Source organism: Oryzias melastigma, linkage group LG13 (genome assembly GCF_002922805.2).
Source record: "Oryzias melastigma strain HK-1 linkage group LG13, ASM292280v2, whole genome shotgun sequence".
Classification (NCBI taxonomy): Eukaryota; Metazoa; Chordata; class Actinopteri; order Beloniformes; family Adrianichthyidae; genus Oryzias; species Oryzias melastigma.
In genome coordinates, this window is record NC_050524.1 from 4875426 (window position 1) to 4896812 (window position 21387).

Consider the following 21387-nt stretch of genomic DNA (forward strand, 5'->3'; position numbering starts at 1 on the left):
AAACTTTTTCCTGACTAATAATAATAATAATATGTTGAAACAAAACTCACAAAAGACTGTTATACTTATTAATATTACTGTTGATGTTTGCTTTGTGTGAAACCATTTAACTTCAATTTGTACTCCTACTGTATGCCGTATGTCTGACTGTCCATGTCAGTCATTTTTGCATGTCAGTCATCTTGTATGCGGAGGAGCATTCTCTTTCTTAACCATTATTAAAATAAATCAAACCCCAAAAAAATCTGCTTTTATTTATTTGAAAATCTTCAAGATTATAATTTACAAACCGAAGTTATTAAAATTAAATGTGGTGTTTTATGACAGATAATAAATGTCACAAACTTCTCAATCCATTTATTGGATTATTACATTAGTTACAATAATGCAGGAAATCCAAGAAAACAATAAACTAAACTAATTCATTTGAAAAATATTTAATGTTCTAATCCGTTATAAAGAAAGAACAGATATTAAAGTTTGAAACAAAGTGACCCTATCCTATCAAAGATGAACCTTAGGAACCTAAATTTTCATTAAATTTAATTTATTGCATTTTAAGTAAGACATAAAAATATTTGACCTGCAACCTGAATCATTTAGCATCTAGAATCCAGACGTTGAGCATTGCATACTTTGAAGCAAATATGATGTAAAGAAACCACTGTGTCCATATTTTTTTAATCAAATTTTCTTATTATGCTTTACAAGATAGCATCACTAAGATAAAAATGGACAGAAAATAGATTTATTATGGGCAACATTAACATACAGTGATTTCCTAATTCTTTAGAGATTCGTGTTCAGAATCCTAAAAACGGTTTCAAGAAAAAAAATGTTTACATTTATGTAGATGGTTTTACAATATCTTTTCATTTTTTTCTTTTTATCAACACACTGAAAGTCATAAAACATATAGTCATAGACTATAACCCAATAATAATCTCCCAAAAATGCAATATTGGAGCAAAGACCAAGCAGCAGACACAAGAATAAAAAAAACCAAATAATAATTAATTCAATTAAGTAATAAAAACAAATAAATACATTTAAAAAAAATATTGAAAGGAAAAAAGGCATTAGTTTATTTAAACAGATAAATAATCAGATGATTTTATATCTTTACTTCTTTCAAATTTCTGAAAAGATTTGCTAAATAATTTAAAGTTAGAAAAAAAAATGGGACTCAGTTTCAAAAAAACATTTCCTAAAATGATCAAATAGTTCATTAAGAATTGAATATTTTTGTATTTTTTATATAAATCACCATAAATGTTATTTCATGTAAAGAACAATCACAGAAATCCTGCCAGAACATATTACCACACCATTACAATCATAGAAAGAGATGTTTCTGGGTTTCCAAATCAGTTTTACACTAGATAAAGAAATCATCTTAAATATTAAATGTATTTCTTAATTATTATTATTATTATTTTTATATTTTTAAATTACGGAGTGCAAAGGGGGGAATCCTTAAAAAAATCACATAGTACTTAGGCTACTATCGGGTGCGCACCAGTTACACATAGTATCTGGTGCGCATCAGTCAGTTTACCAGGTTTCCATGAATTTTAATGAGAATTAATATATTTTGAATTTGTTTTTAAATCATAGAAAGAGTAATTTGCTACATCTCCATTTATAACAATGAATATGAAATTTCCCGAGTGATACAATAATATTTAGAAATGATCCATAAATGGTAGTGCGTTCTCTTCTGTGAACAATTATGAGCAGGCGTTTACGATCGATGCCTAAATGCAGATCTGGGGTCTTATCTTTGCGCATGCTCAACAGATGTTGCTACCGTACCTAGGCAGAAGCACGGAGTAGCAGCCACACCGAAGATGATTTATTTCCCTTATATCTAAATTATATCAACCGATAGCTGCTCAAAATGAAGTTTCTTAACCCATCGCTTCGTGAGGAGTAAGTATCACTCTCTTTGAGTCACGTTGAGCGTCTGTTGTTTGCCTTTTAACAGCTTGAGTTTGCTAACCAGCTGGCCTGGTCACAACAAGCACAAAGAAGCTCGTATTAATTGTGGATTCGGGGAAACCTTTCACACAAGCTAATCCCAGCATTTTATGAAAAACCCAAAAATGTAATAAAACTGCACTGAGCTTCATTTTGTCCTGAATTAGTGCGGCTGCTTTCAAATGTTCATGGAGTCGAAAGGTGAGTATTTAGATACAGGGTCTGTTAATCCTGGGAGGCTAGACAAATGGCTAACGTGACCTAGCTTCTCCACTCTTATCCGAAAGTTAAGTCACCCCTGACACCAAATTAAATGTGTGAACTGGCTTAGATGTGTCGCAGCTGCACACAGATCTTGTAGATCTATATTTATCCAGATTGCTAATGCTAGTTTCCATTTACCTAAAAGCTGTCATGCCACTGCGTCGTCAGATGGGAAATTCGTGTATGTTGAAAGCTGTGATGCACTGGAGCTAGGCCCTGGAGCTCCTTTTATGTAAGGAAATCCTGATGCGTCAATAGTCCGCATGACTGCTTGCATGCCACAACACTTTTCCAGCTTTAGGCTCAATAAAATCTTTAAGACCTTCTGGTAAAAAGGCTCGTCTAAAGAGAGAGTCACCCACCCCAAAGTGTCTGAGCAGAGGAAGTGAATCACAGCCTGTGAATGGATGATGAATTTGCTGGCATGGCCTCAGTCACAACGCTTCCAGTGGAAGAAGTGGAAAGGCAATTCCACATTAGAGATGGCACAAATGTGGATATTTACTAAGCTTTTATTTTATTTTTTTAGATTTTACTTTGTTTTGATGAAGCTTCTCTAAGTGATCTGAGTGTACTGTTTTTAGCCAAAAAACAAAAAAAAACTGTCATTTTCTAGATCATAGAAAGCGCGACAGTAGTTCATAAGAAGTTTGCCTCTGTGTTCTTAGCAGGACTGTTGGCAGAGTAAGCCTGCTCCCTTCCCCATCATCCTTTTCCGTGCTCTCCTGCTAGCTTACAGCCCCTCCCGGTGCATCAGAAATGGCAAACAACATTGGAGCAATCCAACCGTACAATTTACCTGCTCAAGCAAGGAAAACAGAGATATACATGGATCTATTTGACTGCAAGTGGATGCATCTGTAGGGAGCTTGTAAGATCATGTTATTGAGAAAGGGACAATGCATATTAATGAACATCAAAACAAATGTAAACATGCCAGATTATCGCTGCAGGCTAATTTCCATCTGGAGTCTCTTGGCAGATTTATGTTTAAAGAAATAAAACAGACTTTAAGAGATAGTCCACATAAAATTTTAAAACACTTGTTAAAAAAAAACACTATGCCAATTCGGAATAAAATGTAAACACATTTTTGAAAGTCAGTGCTTGTTTTGTAATAACATGTTCTTATTTCTGGTTATTTGTCATTGCACTTTGAGACTCAAAAGGCTGCAGTTTGTTGTTTCTTTTAATTACCAAATTCGTGCTTTCCCTCATTTATGGGTACGTTATTTCAGAAAGGTGAGCCCCAAGTTATACTGCAAGATTTCTGCTTAATGAATTCATTCAGTGGCTTGCCATAGCAGCTTTTACATCACGCTTGCAAGCAAGTGCAAACTGTTAATTTTCATCTCCTCCTGATTCACAACAATTTGCATTAAATAAATACTCATAAATGCAGTTTTAAGCTTAGTTTTCTTCTTTCATCATGAGGAACATGGCACAAGAACATGTTAAAAACACCATATTCATTTGAGTGGGTCTGTAACCCTTGTGCTATCCTCGGCATTTTTTACATTCAAAGTGGGGTCATCTGGACCCCACAAGACTTCACTGGTGTCTGTGGTAGACATAGGATCCTGTCCACCTTTGTCATGGGAGGGATCACACATCAATATATTGATGGGGTCATCTGGACCCCATAAGATAGCACTAAGGTTAAAACGTGTCACTAATAATGCAAGTTGCTTCATTTGCAGTTCGTTCCATAAACCTACATCTGTAGTTGGAATTCAGTTTCCATTTTATTCAAAGTTTTAATTTAATTTAAGGATTTTTTTTGCTGCTCTAAAAACAGCAGAAATTCAATTGTAGCATAGATTGAAATTAAGAAGCTTTGTGTTTTCTAACGTAGCTAGGCTAATATGGCCCAAACAGACTCATCTCTCTCACAGAAACCTTTATGCAGTTGTTTTTAGGTGTGCTTATTCTTGAAGGATATATAATAGGAGTGTAAGAAATGATTCTAATAATTCAATTCATATCATAATTTGTGGATACTGATACAATTCATAGTTGTAATTGGTTCATTTTTGAGCAATCCGACTCACTGACCTGAAATGGATCCAGGACCGATCGATCTGGTTGGAAATTAATATAAATCAATATTTATCAATTGAATATAAATCAATTAATCGATAAAGTCAATTAATCATTACACCCTTGCTGAATTGTTTAAAAATATATATCTTTGTATAAAATGTGTGTCCTCTAACTGTAAATGCTGACATTCATCCTTCAGCTAAGTGTAACTAATAAAGCACACCTTTGATTGGCTTAAACTCTTATTTAGTGTTTATAACTAACAACTCAAACAATCTTTTATAATCTACAAACTTCCCTTCTGAGTTGAGCACCATTAAAATAATATATTTTAAGTTGCTGCACATAGTCTCACTTAAAGTAGTTTTTATAGTCGAATGCTTTTGTCGTATCTTTTTTGTGTCTATGCTGACTTCTGAGTGTGCTCAGCAAACTTTGACCGAACCGCGATTTGTGCTTTGTTACAAGCTGCCTCTTTCTAAAGGTCAGGCTGAAGTGGATGTGAAAATCGGTAAAGTCATTTCACACCGACGTGTTTCTCAGCGCCTCATGCACCTGCTCTGTTTGTCCTCAGTACGATGAGATGGTGTCTCATGCTGCATTAGTTGAGGAGTGACATGCTGGCCTGCTTGCCAGCATCAGGTGACCCTACCATCAGACTTCTTCCCCATGCGCAGATGAACACTGGACTTCAGAGATGTAAGTGCTTTCTTCGTATTTTTACAGAGTTCAATCAAACATGTTTAATAGAACTAGGTATCAATCGGGATTTGTTAATTTCCAGTTTAAAATGAATTAGGTTTGCTCACGAATGCTGGTTTCACAAAACTATTTACTCAAACTACTGTGATGAAACTTTGAAAAATAATGTTTAGAATTCTTGCATTAACACCTTGCTTTTATTTATTGCTACAGTTTGATTTTAAAAATTTGAAGGATTTAATTTGGTTTGTATATTAATGAACTAATATTGCATTTTCTTAGTATATATATTCTTGATTTAACACTGGATAACCCATGGAGTCAAATTAGCTGTGGGTTTTTGTTATCTATTTGTTTATTTACATTTTTTTACCTTATCGTTTATATGCATATTTATTCTATTATTTTAATTTTTATTTTTTTAGCTGCTGCTAAATGCTGCTACCTAAAATTAACAAACAAAAAAAAATGTCAAATCAATTCTAAAAACCAGACTCAAAAGATGGTCATATCTTTGATTTGTTTTACTAAATCTTTAACACCTTTTCTGTTTTTTTTTTTTTTGTCTGTTTTGATTAGGCATTTTCAGCTGCTTATCCTTTCTCAGATCTTTTTTTTATGTTACAAAGAATCACATTTTGGTTAAATTTCTTTTTTTAGATCATATATTTTTGTTTATCAATGTGCCTCAGCTAAAAATCTTGTTCAGTTAAAAACCCCTGTTTTACTTCCCTTTTGAATTAGGACACATTTGTAAGAGACATCCATAAAAATGTCAGACACAAGTTTACAAAAACCTGTTGTGTGACACTTACTTTGCGGTGCACTGCAGTGATGGCATGAGTTACAATTATTAGCATTACTGTGCCTGAGGCAGTCCTCGTTTATCATACTGTATCTCTGTTTCAGGAAGTTTTCTCTACATCTTTCATTTTTGATTTTTATTTGAATGTATTTTTTTTTTGGGTCACTTGTAAAAAAAACTATACATTAATGATCAACTTAAATAAAATAAAATGGGGCAAAGTAGTATTTAATCAGCAAGGAATCTTGTAGCATTTTTCTGATGACAGAACATATATAAAGGAGATTTAGCTTAAAATTACTAACTAATTGTTAGGAATTAGGATCAGACAAAAAAAAAAAACGTAGTTTGAAAAAGATTTATTTATTGCTCAACTTCATTCTAATCCACTTGTAGACAAATAGATCCTTGTATGTCTTCAATTTCCTGGTCTGAACTGAAATCTGGCTCAAACTCAACTTGTAGACAAATTTCTAATGAACCACCCCCCCCGTGCAAAAAATGTCCTAACAAACAACAGGGTTTTTTTTTTATTTTGGCTGAAACAGCATAATCATTGTTAAAAGACCTGTGGGAACACTTTAAAAATAGAAGTGTATGACTCTCCTATATAACTGTACACATTTCTTTCAGTGGATGGTGTTCATTGCCTTTCTGCTGTCAGTGTTTCTCTTTAGACATGTAAAAGACTACCATATTTGGTTCACACATTCATCACTGGTGTTTCATTAAAGGTATTGTGTTTAGGGATGGGTACTGAAGCTGAATACAGTGCTGGTACCAGTACCGACGTATACAGTACTACATAAAAATGCAGATTTCATTACTTCTTTTCAGAAATGAGAATCACCTATATTATATTCAGTTTTGCCAGGCAATTCATTTAACTTTTCCAGCAGTTGTGGGCGGGGTTACATAAGAATGGAAATCCCACAGGTCACAGAATTCTCGTGGGATTCTTGTGAGCAATGGGATACAATACTTGAGAGGAACAGATGGGAGCAGAAACCAATAGGAAGGACAAAAAAGTAAAGACAGAGCCATTTTGTTGTTTTCTGTGGGAGTGAGGCAGGAGTGAAAACCATAGACTGTAAATAGAGATGGACACTGCAGAGTGTGAACTGGAACCATTTCAAAAGCACAGTTTCAGCACCAGATAAAATCCAAAACAGCACCCATACCTACTTGTGTCTCTGTGATGGTCTATTAAATTACAGTTTATTTAACTCTGTACTCCTTTCAGGGGAAACTACACAGAAGATGAGATCTGCCAGCTATCCAACCCCAGCCCAGTTGGATGCCTATGCTAAAAAAGTTGCCAACAACCCTCTGACCATCCAGATCTTCCCTAATAGCGTCAAAGTACCTCAGAGAAAGCACATACGTCGCACAGTCAACGGGCTCGACACGTCCTCGTCCGGCCAGCGTCACAGCCCCTACCCGTCTCAGATTAGCACCAGTGGTGGCCTTCTGGCTGTCCTCCGTGCACCTGTCAAAGGTATCATCAAAGAAGCAGGCGGTATCCGCAACCGACAACACAAGGCAGTCATGAACCCTCAAACTGGGCCGTATGCCTCTCAGAGCACTTTAAATCCTCCTCATCCTGCGGTTCCTCAACTACCGGGCCCCCCGCACCCTTCAGGCCAAAAGCAGGGTATGGTTCACTCGCAGGCATTGCAACAGCCTCAACTATTAAACCATCCGATGGCTTTACAGCAGCAGCATCATCCACAGGCTTTGCAGCAAAGGAACATGACTCATTCACAGGCTTTACAGCAGCAGCAAAGCCTGTCGCAGGTCCAGGCTGCTCATCAACAAAAACTGGCTCATCAACAAAGTCTCCAGCGGCAGCAGAGCATGCCTCACAGCCAGGCTCTGCAGCAGCAGGATGCGCCGTGTCCGTCAGTCATGTCACAGAAGCATATTTCTCACGTGCAGACGATAAAGCACCAAACCATTCCTCCACAAGCTTTACTTACACAGCAGGGAGTGACTCAGGATCTGCGCCTTATATCTGATGGAGCTCAGCTTCCCAGCATGCGGCACACTCAAGGGCTGGCAGCCTCACAGGCCCTTCCCCAGGCTGTTGCTGTAGCCCCTCCCACCATATCTAGCAGCCTCCATCAACCCCAGCAGGGACACTATGCCCCCCGGAAGCTCCCGGATGCAGATGCTCCACCAAATGTAACAGTATCTACCTCCACCATCCCACTGTCAATGGCTGCCAGCCTGCACCAGAACCGGCCCGGTGACCTGAGCAGCATTGTGCACCAGATCAACCAGCTGTGTCAAGCTCGTGCCGGTATGGGCACCACCTCAGTCTGCGAGGGCCAGATAGCTAACCCCAGCCCCATCAGCCGAAACCTACTGATCAACGCCAGCTCCAGGGTGTCCTCCCATCACCCGTCTCTGAGCAACGCTCCCAGCTGCCACCTGGTGACACACCCAGACAAAGCTCCGCCTCAGACCACCAGTGCTGCCCTGCATTCACAGCCTAGCTTAGCTGCTAATAACAGTATGGCTGCTTTTCACGGAGACAATGAGAAGGTACAACTGCAGATTCAGCAACATTTACAACAGCAGAAGCAGCAGCAGCAGCAACATCTACAGCTGCAACAGCAGCAGCAGCAGCAGCAGCAACGTTCCTGGGCCCAACATCAGCTGGCTCACATGCAGCAACCCCCTGAAGGGGTCCATCCCTGCAAGAACCCGAGGATGGAGCCCCCAGCTGAGTGTGCTTTCCCTTCTCGAAACCTCAGCTACTCTCACAAGCTGCCCAACACTGGACAGGGTTTTCCTCTGAAGCATCATGCAGAGAAGCCGCAGCCCCCATCTCCTGCCAGTTGCTCCTTGGCTTCCATGCCTTACACGAACGGCCAGTACATGCAGGCACCGTGGAATAGCATCCCGACCACAGCAGGTAGCAATGGATCGTGTCCACAGGACGTTTCTGTGGTGTTCCTTGGAGGGCAGAATGCCTCTTCTGCAGACCGTATTCCAGGGGCAAAGTACAGGCCCGGCGCGGATGCTGCCCCCAGCCAGGCAAAGCTGATGCAGAGAGTGGACTTCCTGGGTGGAGACTTTCAGATGCCCAGCTTTCAGGGGCAGAACATGGATGTGATCGAGAAGCTGCACCGGTCGTCTATGGGCCAAGTTCAGGAGACCAGCAATAGTGGAGGGGTCCCTGTTCATCACTCTGGCTACCGTTAAAGTGAGCTTCAAAGCCAGTTTAGTGTTTTTTTTTCTTTAACAGCACTTTGAGAGCTTCTGTGTTTTGTTCTTCAAACCTTGCAAGTTGATTCTTATTTCTGGTTCATAAAGCCACAAGGTTGCAGTGTTTTCTAGTGTTGCTCAGGTCTTAAACCAAGTCACACCTTTGTGGAACATGAAGGGTTTTTGATGTTTTTTTTTTTTTTGTTTTTTTGTTTTTTTTCCCACCACTAGCATGAACGCGCTGCTCTTTCCTCACGTGTGAAATTGCATTTTCAATCGTGGATGAGAACACCGTTTCCTGTTCGCCGCGGGGCGTTTCAAGGGTTGCCACGGGAAACGTCAGCATTTTTGTGGCCTTACATCTGCCGATTGAGGGGCTGCCGGCTGCGTTTGCAGCGCATTTTCCTCCCACAGGCTGTGATCCACTCGCATACGGAGGTTGCAATGACACATTGCTTTTCAAACTTAATGTTTCCTCTTGTCAACAGGTTGAAGTGTGAGCCACAGCTTGTCTTTCTGGACTGTGGTATATTTTCTATTGTTCAGTTTTAAATAATATTTTAAGAGTTGATTTTAAAGTAGATATTTTATTATGTTTTTCGTTCTTTAGCTATAGATTTTCCTACTTGAAATGTAGAAACTATTTGAAAATTTGGCACAAGGAGCGCCGGCTCCGTCAGCCCATAGTTGTTTTTAGCTAATGTGAAGCAGGATAGCATCCCATCATTACTGAAATGTGTGTGTGTGTGTTTGTGATGACTTGCAAACATGCAAGTAGTTCAAATAATGCAAGCAGGGAATATATTTGCCTGTTTTACCACCACCTTACTACTGTAATGCAACCGTACTGATGTGCTGTGGACATTTTTACTCGCCTACTAACTATCATATCGATTTATTTAAGAGCTTGATAGGCTCCAAACCAGTTTGATTTGTTCGGTTAAAAAGTATCTTGGATATATTTCTTAAGCCCTCGGGGGAGAAAAAAGCCTTAAATGCCACAGAAGTCACGTTCCAGTTTTGCTCACGTTGAAGTGTCTTCGTCTGGATCCCAACTTATATATCCATGTTTGGATTCATTCAAACATTTCATTGAGATGACAGCCTTAATCAGACTAATCGTGATTCTTCTACTAAGCTGAGGGAAAAAGGACCCATTCTGCCATTTTTACTGTTAAATGTCTTTTTGGGTTTTCAGGTTGTTTTAAAACATGCATAGTATCATAGAAATGTATGTAGACCAGGACTGTAGCTGTTTTGAAGTGTTTTGGCGTGTTTTAGCTAAGCCTCAAGCTGGTGTTTCTTTCCTTTTTCCCCCCAGACATTGCATCCCAAAGCCATAGACACCGTCACAGTAGGTGCCATAGTTGAAATATATTGAGGTAGATGGTAAAGCGGAGGTCTGCACTCCAAAGCTGAAAGGAAGTTTGCATTTACGCTTTAAAATGTCTCCCGGCGCTAAAGGCTGTTAACTTTTCCAAACCGTCAGAGCAAGAAGATGCTGGGGAGTTTGCTCTTCATACTTGATAGCAGTGATTGTCTTTCCTGGCTGTTGTTTTGTTTTTGTTTTGGGTGCGCCTGTTCCTTGAAGCTGCTATAGAAAAATAATCAAAAAACACTAGTGCGATTAGTGTGTCTATAAATAATCATGATGGATGGGCTTGATCGGCAAAATTATTTCTTATTTATTAGTTGAGAACAGCGCAAACTGCTCACACCTATGAGTTTGGCTGTTTTTAGACACAATTTGAACATTTTCTGTAAATAATAACTAACCAGTGTTCAAGAGAGTGGAGCGATTGAAGTCTGACCCAGTCCGGCTGCTTTCCGTCAGATCAAACAAATCAAAACACTAAAGAGTTTGCGGCGCACGTGGTTTGAACTGCCTCGATATAGCCCGACAGTCAGGTCCTACTGTTTCATATGAAGTGCCTACACTGGGCTTAGTATGGAGATGTGTGCGTTTGTGAGGATGTGTGTGTGTGTGTGTTTGTAAAGCTTGGGTACTTGCACACAGGTGTGCACGCAGACAAACGTGCACTAAGTGGAACTCTCTGGAGGACCAAGCTACTTTGTCTAACTACTGATACTGTGTCCTGGACTGAAGTCCTGAAGTGTGCCACGATTCCTCGACACTGTCGGGATGCGTCAACCGTTTGCTGCTGACTCACTGACCAAAGTGACCAAGCGTCCCTCTCCAACCACCCTGTGAAAGCAATGACAAACTATCTACTGGGAACTTTTGTTCTTAACTGTAAGAGGCAAACTTTTTTGAGACTTTTTAAGGACAACCACAGGCTTCACTTAGACGTTTCGGGGAAAACTGTACAAGTAAAAATTCAGATAGTGGGCGGAGCATGACAGAAAATCTGGAGTTGGTGGTCCTTTTCTGTACAGCGCACCCCAGTTTTTTTTGTTTATTTTTTTTTGTTTTGTTTCTCGTTTTCTTCAATAAATATACTGAAGGGTCCTTTCTAACCAAAACTGGGGTTTATGGCTTCTTTTCCCACGATATTGTGATGCTGAAGTCTGTTCAACCACTGTACACGCTCGTACATATTGTACGAGTCCGATGTAGAGCCGGGACACCAGAGAGGAACAATTCTCTAAACCTGTTTGCTCTGATGTGACTGTCTGTTTATGCTATGAATGGTGGTGGAGGGGGCTGACTTTCTCTACTTTGTGAAAATGTGATCCTCCCTATCCTTCAGGAATAAAATGTCTTGCACAAACATTCCCCTTAACCAAAATAAAACTTTGGAAACTGAAAATACATGTGACTGACTCTTTATTCAGGAGATTCAACTACAAAACATGGTTTAAAAACAGTAAATCCACACTTTTTTTTTTTTTACTTTTTATACAACAGGGCATCAAATTGCAATTTGGATTTCTATTCATTGTCCGTCCAAACTGAAAAATCCCTTAACAGGGTTTGGAGGCTTCTTAAGCCAACCCTGCAACTGTTGGGCAAAGGTGGGGTGTGGCCTGAACAGGTCACCAGTCTATAGCAGGGATGCACACAATGTGAAAATTTAAACACCATATTATGTTTTTGAACTACATGAAGAAGCTGGAGTGGCCACAGTAAAGTTTGGAAATATCACATAAAATTAAATGATTGCAAATTTGAGGTAGAACTTCTCAACTCACCAGAAGGAGTAGTTTTATTATTACATTCAATAGGGTTAGTGTTCCTCAACAGTACACCTCAATGTTCACATGTCTGACTGCTTTAAACAACCGTGTTCTGCTGCTGTCGGCCTCGTCTAGAGCGAATTCTCTGGAAAAATCCATTAATGCTCCATGGAGTTCCTGAAAGGTGAAACAAATGTTGGTTTCATTGACTTCTCTGCAACAACAGACTAAATGTAGAAAACAATCCCTGTCAGTTGTCTTACCGGATTCTCCTTTGTTGGTCTCGGAGCTCGTTTCGTTTTCAGTCTCTTCTTCCAGTTTGAAACCGAGATCTGACCTCCATTTCTTCCAGTTGATTTCAGACACCCTGAAGTCAAAATTGTTTTTCTATGAAGGTTATCCGTTAGGATTGATGAACTCCTCAAAAAATGTGAAAGTACTTTAATAGAACTTATGAGAACTTTGATTGTTCTAATAAGAAAGATTCAGTTTTTGTGTGTAATTACCGAACAAATTTATGATTCCGTCCCTTGCCAGATCGTGAATGCACCTTCTTTGAAACCTTGCACTGGATCTTGTTACTCAGCTTTAGTAGCAGAGCCTTTTCCATGTCAAGAATTGTGAAGGCTCTCTGCAAAAGTTCAGCAAAATGGTTTGATCTGTAGGGTCACATTTTCCTTAAAGTAAAACAAAAATCTGCTCATACTCAGTTTGTAAAATTGTTTGTGTACTTCCTGATATATATATATTTTTTGTGCCTCATCAACCTCAACAGTATACATGTTAAACGTAAAAGTGTTCACTGTAAACAAATGTAATCAGTTTTGAACGTCTCATTAGAGATTGAAAGTTTTGTTTTTTCTCTGGTGGTCTCAATTAATGGTTTCTTCCACTTTGACAAGTTACACACAAACTGAAGCAAAAAAAAAATTAGTGGGGCAAAAAAGTATTTAGTCAGCCACCAATTGTGCAAGTTCTCCTAATTAAAAATGCGTAAAAGACCTGTCATTTTCATCATAGGTATACCTCAACAATGAGAGAAAAAATTAGAAAAAAAACTCAACATTATTGTCTGATTTTGGAGAATTTATTTGTAAATTATGGTGGAAAATAAGTATTTGGTCAGTAACAAAGTTTATCTCAATACTGCATTGTTGGCAATGACAGCATGTCAAACATTTTCTGTAAATCTTCACAAGGTTTTCATAAACTGTTGCTGGTATTTTGGCCCATTCCTCCATGCAGATCTCCTCTAGAGCAGTGATGTTTTGGGGCTGTCGCTGGGCAACACAGACTTTCAACTCTCTCCAAAGATTTTCTATGGGGTTGAGATCTGGAAACGGGCAAGGACCTTGATAAGCTTCTTACGAAGGTACTCCCTCGTTACCCGGGCATTGTGCTTGGGACCGTTATCGTGCTGAAAGACCCAGACACGTTTCATCTTCAATGCCCTTTCTGATGGAAGGAGGTTTTCACTCAAAATCTGACATAACATGGCCCTATTCATTCTTTCCTTTACATAGATCAGTCATCTTGGTCCCTTTGCTGAAAAACAACTCCAAAGCATGATGTTTCCACCCCCATGCTTTACAGTAGTTATGGTGTATTTAGATGAAACTCAGCATTCTTTCTCCTCCAAACATGACCAGACGAATTCTTACTGAAAAGTTCTACTTTGGTTTCATCTAACCATAGGATATTCTCCCAATCCTCTTCTGGATCATCCAGATGCTCTCTAGCAACTTAAGACGGGCCTGCACATGTACTGGCTTTAGCAGGAGGACACATCTGGAACTGCAGGATTTGAGTCTCTGCATAGCTGCGTAGTATGTAACTGATGGTAGCCTTTGTTACTTTGGTCCCAACTCTCTGCAGGTCATTTACTAGCTCCCTCCTTGTGGTTCTGGGATTTTTGCACACAGTTCTTGTGATCATTTTGACCCCACGAGGTGAGATCTTGTGAGGAGTCCCAGATGGAGGGATATTATCAATGGTCTTGTATGTCTTCCATTTCTTAATAATTGCTCCCACAGTTGATTTATTCACACCAAGCTGTTTACCTATTGCAAATTCACCTCTTTGGTCTTGATCACAATGGAGTTTGGAGTGTGACTGTTTGAGTTTGTGGACAGGTGTCCACATAGATACTGATTTTAAACAGGTGCCATTATTACAGTTAACGAGTGGAGGACAGAGGATCAACGCACAGAAGAGGTTTCAGGTATGTGAGAGCTATTTCTTTTGATTGCTTTATGTAAAGCACTTTTAATTGTCTGTGTACATAAATGTGCTATACAAATAACTTGCCTAGAAATATTACTTGTTTGTAGGTGACCAAATACTTATTTTCCACTATAATTCGCAAATAAATTCTTTAAAAATCTGACAATGTGATTTTCTGATTTTTTTTTTTTATGATGACATGTATTTAAATACACACATTTCACCCCTTGATGCTTCTTGATCCAAAGTGATCCAGATGTTTCTCACCTGAAGGTTCCAGATTGTTTCACTTTGTTCTGAGATCCGTTCCACCGTGTTCCCCATCAGTGCGATGAGCATGTTCAGCATCAGGATGTAAGTCAGAATGATGTAGCAGATTAGAAGGATGTAGAAAACCTCTTTGTACTGAACTTGATCAGTGAATTCCAGATCTCCCATTCCAATGGTGAACTTGAACAGCTCCAATGTGGTGAAACCAATATCATTGTAACTGGGCTTTTCGCACAAGACAAAGCTCCTTGCTCTTGGATGGGTATCATTGTGAGATGTAGGTGAGTTGTCCATGAGAGTAACCACCGCTGCAAGCAAAAAAACAAGTTTATAAAAAGTCATCCTTAAAGATTACCTTAATTTACTTTATCCAGCTCTTACCTGCAGAAAATCCAAAAAGTAAGACACAGTAGACAAATAAAAAGTGAAACAGATCGCCGAGGATCATCTTTACAAAACAAAACATGCAAATGTTGTTAGTAGGGGGTTTCTAAAGTAAGACATGTTGACTAATATATTTTGTAAAGGACAATACAAAAAAACTACAATTTTTTTTTTGGAAGTTATAGAATTAGTGGTTCTTACTCTTTGCATCATCACATGGTACATCCCCAGTTGCTTAGATCCTCTAGTGTAATAGAGAACATTCGTCCAAGCCAGAGCTAGCGACAGAACGAGAAGGCTGACATACTCCCTGCGTCCACAGAAGTACAAAAGTGTGCAGCACAGGAGCAGGGCGGCCTGCAGGAAACTGAAAACAGGAAACACAAACGTGGATCTTGCTACATGCAGGTGATCCTATGGTGGTTGTTTGCACAGAAAAGAGTAGGAAACACATGGCGATCCCTTTTTTATCCCACTTAAAACTAATTTTCTTTCTCCTTTAAATTATATATATACAATTAGTCTTTCCCCATTATTTGCTGGGTTATACACCGGAGGCAGTCCACGAATTTGCAGAGTCCGCGAATATGGAATACCCCCACCCCCCCCTGCGGCCATTCTTTGTGAAACATTTATTAAAGAACATTGGAGTTTTGCTCAACATAGAGTTTTTTTTTAATTCAGAAAAAAAGACTGTAGACTACACCAGTCTGCTATAGTTTAGCAGATTGTAGGCTACAGTGTGTTTATGTACATATATTTGCCTGCAGGACAGATGTCTAATTTTCTCCCTATATGATTTTCTCACATCATTTTTTTTTATTTCCATAAAAAGGATTTAGCAGCATTATTAAAATGTTGCACTAATCTCTTCCCAAAATAATTTGGTGGTGTTTCAAAATAAAACAATACTTACAATAGAATTTCACTGACGCCATCGGTAAACAACAAATGGAGGTTTGGTGGCTTCTTGTGGAAAATGGTTATCTAAACAGAAAAACCATTAATATGGATTTTTTTTCTTTTGCCTACATGAGTAGAATATTGTTTTAATTATCTCACCGCTTTATAAAAGAATCTTACTGCTCCAAACACACTGATAAGCTCACCGACACAACGCAAATGGTCAGATGGGTGATTTTCCACTGGAAATGGGGGCTGTGGGTCAAAAACAAATCCAATTTGCACTAACATTATTGTTATTTTACAGTAAGAAAATGACACTAAATTCCTTTTGTTTCACTCACCTGTCCCTCCTTTCTATAGAAAGCCACAGTGGTGAAGATGGCGAGGTACATCAAGTAGCACAAAAAGTTCAGGAGGAACAGTTTGGCACCAAATCTCTCCCACTTGTCCTGAAGAAGACTGCGCAGAGGCTCCAGCTTGATCATCTCAGGTCGATTCTGAAACGGAGCAGAAAAGTCTGCTTTGATTTAAAGGTTTCTCTTTATTTGCTGATACATTCCCAGGTTTATTCAGATTTGTAATCATTTCATGCTTTTTGTAGATGTTGCCTTTTTTGGCACTGACATGCTATTTTAGACATGAATGCTTTACCAGAACACACACATGACTGAGTCATATTCTAAAGCAGGACACAACAAGTCCAACTGTGATGATTTACAGCTAATGTTCATCATCACATTCCTTAATATTTGTTAATAGTCAGATGTTCTTTCTTGTCTGTTGTAATGAAGAATATTCCAGAGCCCCGCCTATTCTTCTTTCTTTAATAAACCAAAATAAAGTTTTCATCTTTTGAAGATTTCTTTTACAATTTATCTCACACTCACACACAAAATAGTTTAAATGTTTTGTTCTCACTGGAATATTATTCCCATGGACAATAATCTCCAACACAGAGTTGGATTCGCTGGTGTCGATGGAACTTATGTCGTAAAGTGAAGAATGAACGGGTCCGTAAACACACTCGGTGAATTTCCTTGACAGCGGCCGGGTCTCCTCGTCTATAAACTCGCGATTCAGCATGTGTCGGAAGAGCTGGAAAGGGAGAGGAGAGAGATGCAAGGATTGTTTGCTTTAATCATGCTTCACAGGATCAATGTTGACACTATGTTACAAGAAACCACAGTTCAAGAAATGTTGACAGGAGAGCTTACAAGAAATAACAGTAGGTCATTAAAAACATGGTTTAATATTAAACTGAATTTGAAAATAATTTTTTAAAAATTACCCCAATCTTGCCGAGCTTAGCAGCCAATTTCAAAGGAGTCAGTCCTTGGTTATTTTCAATGTCCTCCAGCTGGATTCGGCTGTTTTCCTCAATCTTATAGTGCTTCACAAGAATGTCATCATAGATCTTTGAAATCATCTCTGTGGTTTCGTTAGAGTCATCTGCAACAATTATCAGGACGTGTAACACAGTGTTTCCTTCTGAGTCTTTGTCCGTCAGGTCAGCTCTTCTGTCTGGGTTTTCTGGGTTTTCCATGAGAAAGGACACAATGTCTGGTTGGTTCGTGCAGGCTGCCAGTGATAATGGGAGCTCCCCTTTAAGAAACACACAGGTGAGCTAAGACCAAGAGAAGGAGGTCAGGAAATAATGCTAAAAAGAAGACATCACCCACCAAAATAAAAACCCATTTCTCCATTATTCTGGAAAAATGTGCCCTCGGCTTTAGCTTGCACATCTGCTCCTTTCTGGACCAGCAGTTTAACAAGGTCCAAACTCCTTCTCTCAATAGCAACATGCAAAGCAGTTTGACCTGAAAAAAGCAAATCTTTTAGCCACCATTAAACTATCTGTCCTTTCAAGCTGATTCCTATTTATGTGATTGCTTACCTTTGTAGCAAGGGTCCGTGTAAGAGGCATTTATTAGTTCCTTCAAGTCCCGAGTTTTCTCTGCTATGTCCAGGAGAACCTCAATGGTGTCATTTTTGCCATCTTTAAGGTTCAGCAGTGCTTTCAGTAGTGCTGTTTTCCCATTTGTCTCATCTAAAAAAATACATCTCTGTTATTGTTTTTAAATATTTGGGTAAACATTCCTGTTTTTACTTCTACCTTACAAAAAATGTTCACTCATATAAGAAATCTGTTCAATTATCTTGATTTAGAATTATATGGTCATAGATAAGTCAGATTTGTTTTTTTCCTCATTTATTTTTCCTAATTACTGCTCCGTACTGAGTGAAATTTTTTAGTCGGCTAAAGAGAAATGCATTATTTTCCTGATGGGGTTGCTTCATTTGAGTTTATAGATAAATATTGAAGCACTTAAATACTATTCACTCACCTATGAAGTCTGGACTTGTGAGTTTCTTATCATTTGTTTGCAGGTAGTGAAGCAGTCCCTGGAGCTGAGCTGCGTCTCCCTGAGATACAGCTTTAAACACCTTGTCCCTTGTGAAAATCGCACTGGAGACGTTGTCATGCTCAATAAGGTTTTGGCTGAAAATAAAATAAAAGAGAATCAATCGACTTTCACTGCTTACATAGAGGATACAAATTAAATTTTGCAGTAAAGTTCTTTGTGGTCCTTTTTATAAGGCCCACAGGGCAGATAAAACTGGCTTGTGGACAAACAGAGGTTTCAACTTGCTGACACCTGTTTATCAGAAATATGACACCATTTCAACAGACACTACCTGTGTGTGAAGACTCAGGTATCTCAGTAGGAAAAATACGAGTGTTTTTTTTTTTCTTTTTTTTAGAGAAAAACCTAATTCTTTCATATAACAAAGCCGTTTTAAGAGTGAAACCAGTGAAAAGAAACATTAGCGTTCTTGGATTTAAAATAATTACCTTGTCAGAGGGTTATTGGTGTCCATAGGTATGAAGATTTCTTTTCTAAGCAGCGGGTCATAACTGTCCTCTTGTCCTTGTTTTTTTGAGTTGTTACTGTCCTGTGGCTTTTCCTTCTCCATTTTATTAGTTATAAATAATTGAAAATAATCGGTTTCCTCTTATCAGCTATAAAACACCACCTCTGTCCAAAGGAAATGCAAAGTGGTTGAGCAAACCTGTAGTTCACATACAGTTTGTTGGTCTTTTTTTTTTTTTTTTTGCAGCCAAGCTCCACCCAGTTCTGTGTGTGCTGCCTCTGTTTGCCTGAAACAATCTACCTTCTGTCCTGTTAGGGCATGAAAAACATGACTAATTAATTGTTATTGCAAAATAATCTGCACAACTCACTTTTATTGCATTTTATTTGATTCAGTTTTATTGATAAAGCCCAATATCACAATTAGTTGTCTCAATGGGCTTCACACTGGTAATTTAAAAAAAAACATAAAGTCAGTCATAAAATATAAACAATAGTTACCATACTAAACAGACTAAGCTAAACTGGGCATCCATGTCCGAAGATCCTCCATCTTGGTAAGAAAAAAACTACATAAAAAACTGATTCTGGGGGGGAAAAAATGAAGAAATCAGGGATGTCCACAAGGAGAGATCCTCTCCCAGGATGGATGGGTGATGTACTAGGACTGGTAAAGAAGAACTAGCTTATGTAGCTCTACTACTTGTAGTGTATAGGTTAGCAGATGAGCTTCATTGCAACTTTTTCTTTTCACAAATATAAAACACATTCATAGTCTTTTAGACTTAATTCCCCATTTTTTCTGTCAATATTGTTTTTTAAGTATTTAAATTGTGACTTGTTGTTCATTACGCAACATAACTTGTAGGTTTTTTATACCTATTTTTTTTTTATAATATTTTAAAGGATTTGTTTATTAAAACCGTATTCCACGCCCTTGCTTGTACTTGGATAAGTTAATCTGTCCATCCATTTTCCAAACCGGTTTGCCCTTTTCAGGGTCATGGGCCTGCTGGAGCCTGACCTGGCTGCTTCTGGGCAAAGGCAGGATACACCTTTGGTAGTTCGCCATTCTGTCCCAGGGCCACAACCAAATACCCAAACACACTCACATTCACCCCTAGAGACTATTTAGAGATGGGGTCAGCAACCAAGGGCATGCGTACCACTGGTGGTCACCTATATAAACACTGCGGGGCTTTTCTTTTTTTCAGTAAAACTTCACACAATGTCCATTACTTTCAGTTTTAGCCTTCATGACCGGGTGATTTTAATGAATGCATACTGGGAAAAAAAAGTTTGCCCCGGTAAAATTAAAACGTTGTAATAATTCCTGTATTTTGAAACTGTTGCCGGTGAGATGACAGCTGTGACAATATGAGCGCGTGTCTGTGGATGGAGCATGAGCGTGTGCATGAATGGGAAGAGCAAAGTTTTTGAATGCACAGCAGTTTTTTTTTTTTTTGGTCATACTTGGGCGCCGCTATCATTATGAAGCTATGTTTCTACATGTGGATCTTTTGCACCTGGACTACTGCGGTGTAGTTAGTTTTAGGTTGGATGTTCGACAGACATTCGCTGTTCATATTTAGGGACAGTCAACAAATGAGAGAATGTTTCTTTAATAGCTCTTAAAGTATTGGACCAAATCAAACCAGAACCCTTTTAGAATAATAAAGAACCATCTAGAATGACCGTTTACATCAGCTTTTGATGCTTTATTTAATTTTAGTCAATATTCTAGTGTAAATTTTCAAGGTTTTCTTCAATAGCTTTTAGGATTTTAGACCAAATTGGCCCAAATTACTTTAGAATAGTAGAGCTGACTAAGAACTATCTAGAACAGCAGTATACATATCTTTTATGGCTTTTTCTAATCATATAATATTTACAAGTGGAACATTAACAATGTTCCTCATTAATATTAAATTATCTGACATAAAATGTAAAATGAATTTAAATATAGCATTGTAGATGTATATTTCATATTTAATGCTCTTTGAAGTGAAAAGGCCATTTCCTTTACTCTTGCTTTTGGTTCTTAACTACAGGTAGACCTTAAAATCAATTTATTATTGTAACGACAGGATTGATTGTTTATTTAAGACAGGGACAGCAAATATTAATAAAACATTTTAAAATGCAAATATATAAGATTAAAGCCTTTCAAGCTAATTTCCATCTGAAGTCCCTAAAAAAAAGTTGGTCTCTAATAGAACAATTTTTTGAACAGAATAAAAATGTGTGTTTCAAAAGTAGTTATCTATCATAGATTACCAATTTAATATGTTGATTATTGCAATATTTACTATATTGAGATATCGTGAGTCATGAAACGGGAATTACAACACTCTGATCAATATTACATACAATTATGCACACATATACAAAAATGTTGCATATATTTCTATATAAGCATGTTTTACTAATAAAAAAACCCAACAACTTTAAAATAATTATTTTATTGCTCTTCACTAGTTTTAATCTTCACTCTTCTGTGATTGAAAAAAAAAACAATTGTGATTTGAACTATCATGCCTGCCCCGCTCCGCCCCCTCAAGGTAATCTTCTCCTGATGCTTGTCAC

At 38.3% G+C, this 21387-nt stretch overlaps 2 protein-coding genes and 1 long non-coding RNA gene across 4 annotated transcripts; 2 read left to right on the top strand and 1 right to left on the bottom strand.

Annotated features, from left to right (window-relative positions):
- Window positions 1-1775: 1775 nt before the first annotated feature.
- LOC112149152 (protein FAM222B) lies at window positions 1776-11778 on the top strand. The gene is made up of 3 exons (XM_024276649.2): window positions 1776-1932; window positions 4862-4986; window positions 7038-11778. The coding sequence occupies exons 2-3, from the start codon at window positions 4905-4907 to the stop codon at window positions 9002-9004; spliced, it is 2049 nt and encodes a 682-aa protein (XP_024132417.1). The 5' UTR covers window positions 1776-1932; window positions 4862-4904; the 3' UTR covers window positions 9005-11778.
- Window positions 11779-11911: 133 nt separating this feature from the next.
- On the bottom strand, window positions 11912-20844 carry LOC112149150 (transient receptor potential cation channel subfamily V member 1). Its single transcript, XM_024276646.2, has 15 exons — window positions 18783-20844; window positions 18274-18428; window positions 17823-17975; window positions 17608-17745; window positions 17217-17530; window positions 16847-17023; window positions 16270-16425; window positions 16085-16180; window positions 15939-16009; window positions 15224-15389; window positions 15020-15086; window positions 14636-14946; window positions 12652-12776; window positions 12409-12512; window positions 11912-12322 (listed from the first exon to the last, which is right to left on the bottom strand). Exons 1-15 carry the CDS (start codon window positions 18902-18904, stop codon window positions 12243-12245), a joined length of 2235 nt encoding a protein of 744 aa, XP_024132414.1. The 5' UTR covers window positions 18905-20844; the 3' UTR covers window positions 11912-12242.
- LOC118599551 lies at window positions 13378-16730 on the top strand. Of its 2 annotated transcripts, none has more exons than XR_004948947.1 (4): window positions 13378-14366; window positions 14642-14722; window positions 14788-14919; window positions 16289-16730. It is a non-coding gene; the product is annotated as an uncharacterized LOC118599551 (long non-coding RNA). The 2 variants fall into 2 exon arrangements; XR_004948946.1 differs by having other exon boundaries at window positions 14798-14919.
- Window positions 20845-21387: the final 543 nt, after the last annotated feature.

Excerpts from the sequence above, each read along its gene's own strand:
- LOC112149152 (XM_024276649.2), top strand. The coding sequence starts at position 4,905 with ATGCTGGCCTGCTTGCCAGCATCAGGTGACCCTACCATCAGACTTCTT. Across the intron at positions 4,987-7,037 it reads GAACACTGGACTTCAGAGAT|GGGAAACTACACAGAAGATG; the intron begins GTAAGTGCTTTC and ends TACTCCTTTCAG.
- LOC112149150 (XM_024276646.2), bottom strand. The coding sequence starts at position 18,904 with ATGGAGAAGGAAAAGCCACAGGACAGTAACAACTCAAAAAAACAAGGA. Across the intron at positions 18,429-18,782 it reads ACCAATAACCCTCTGACAAG|CCAAAACCTTATTGAGCATG; the intron begins GTAATTATTTTA and ends TTTTATTTTCAG. Across the intron at positions 16,181-16,269 it reads TCTATAGAAAGGAGGGACAG|CCCCCATTTCCAGTGGAAAA; the intron begins GTGAGTGAAACA and ends TTTGACCCACAG.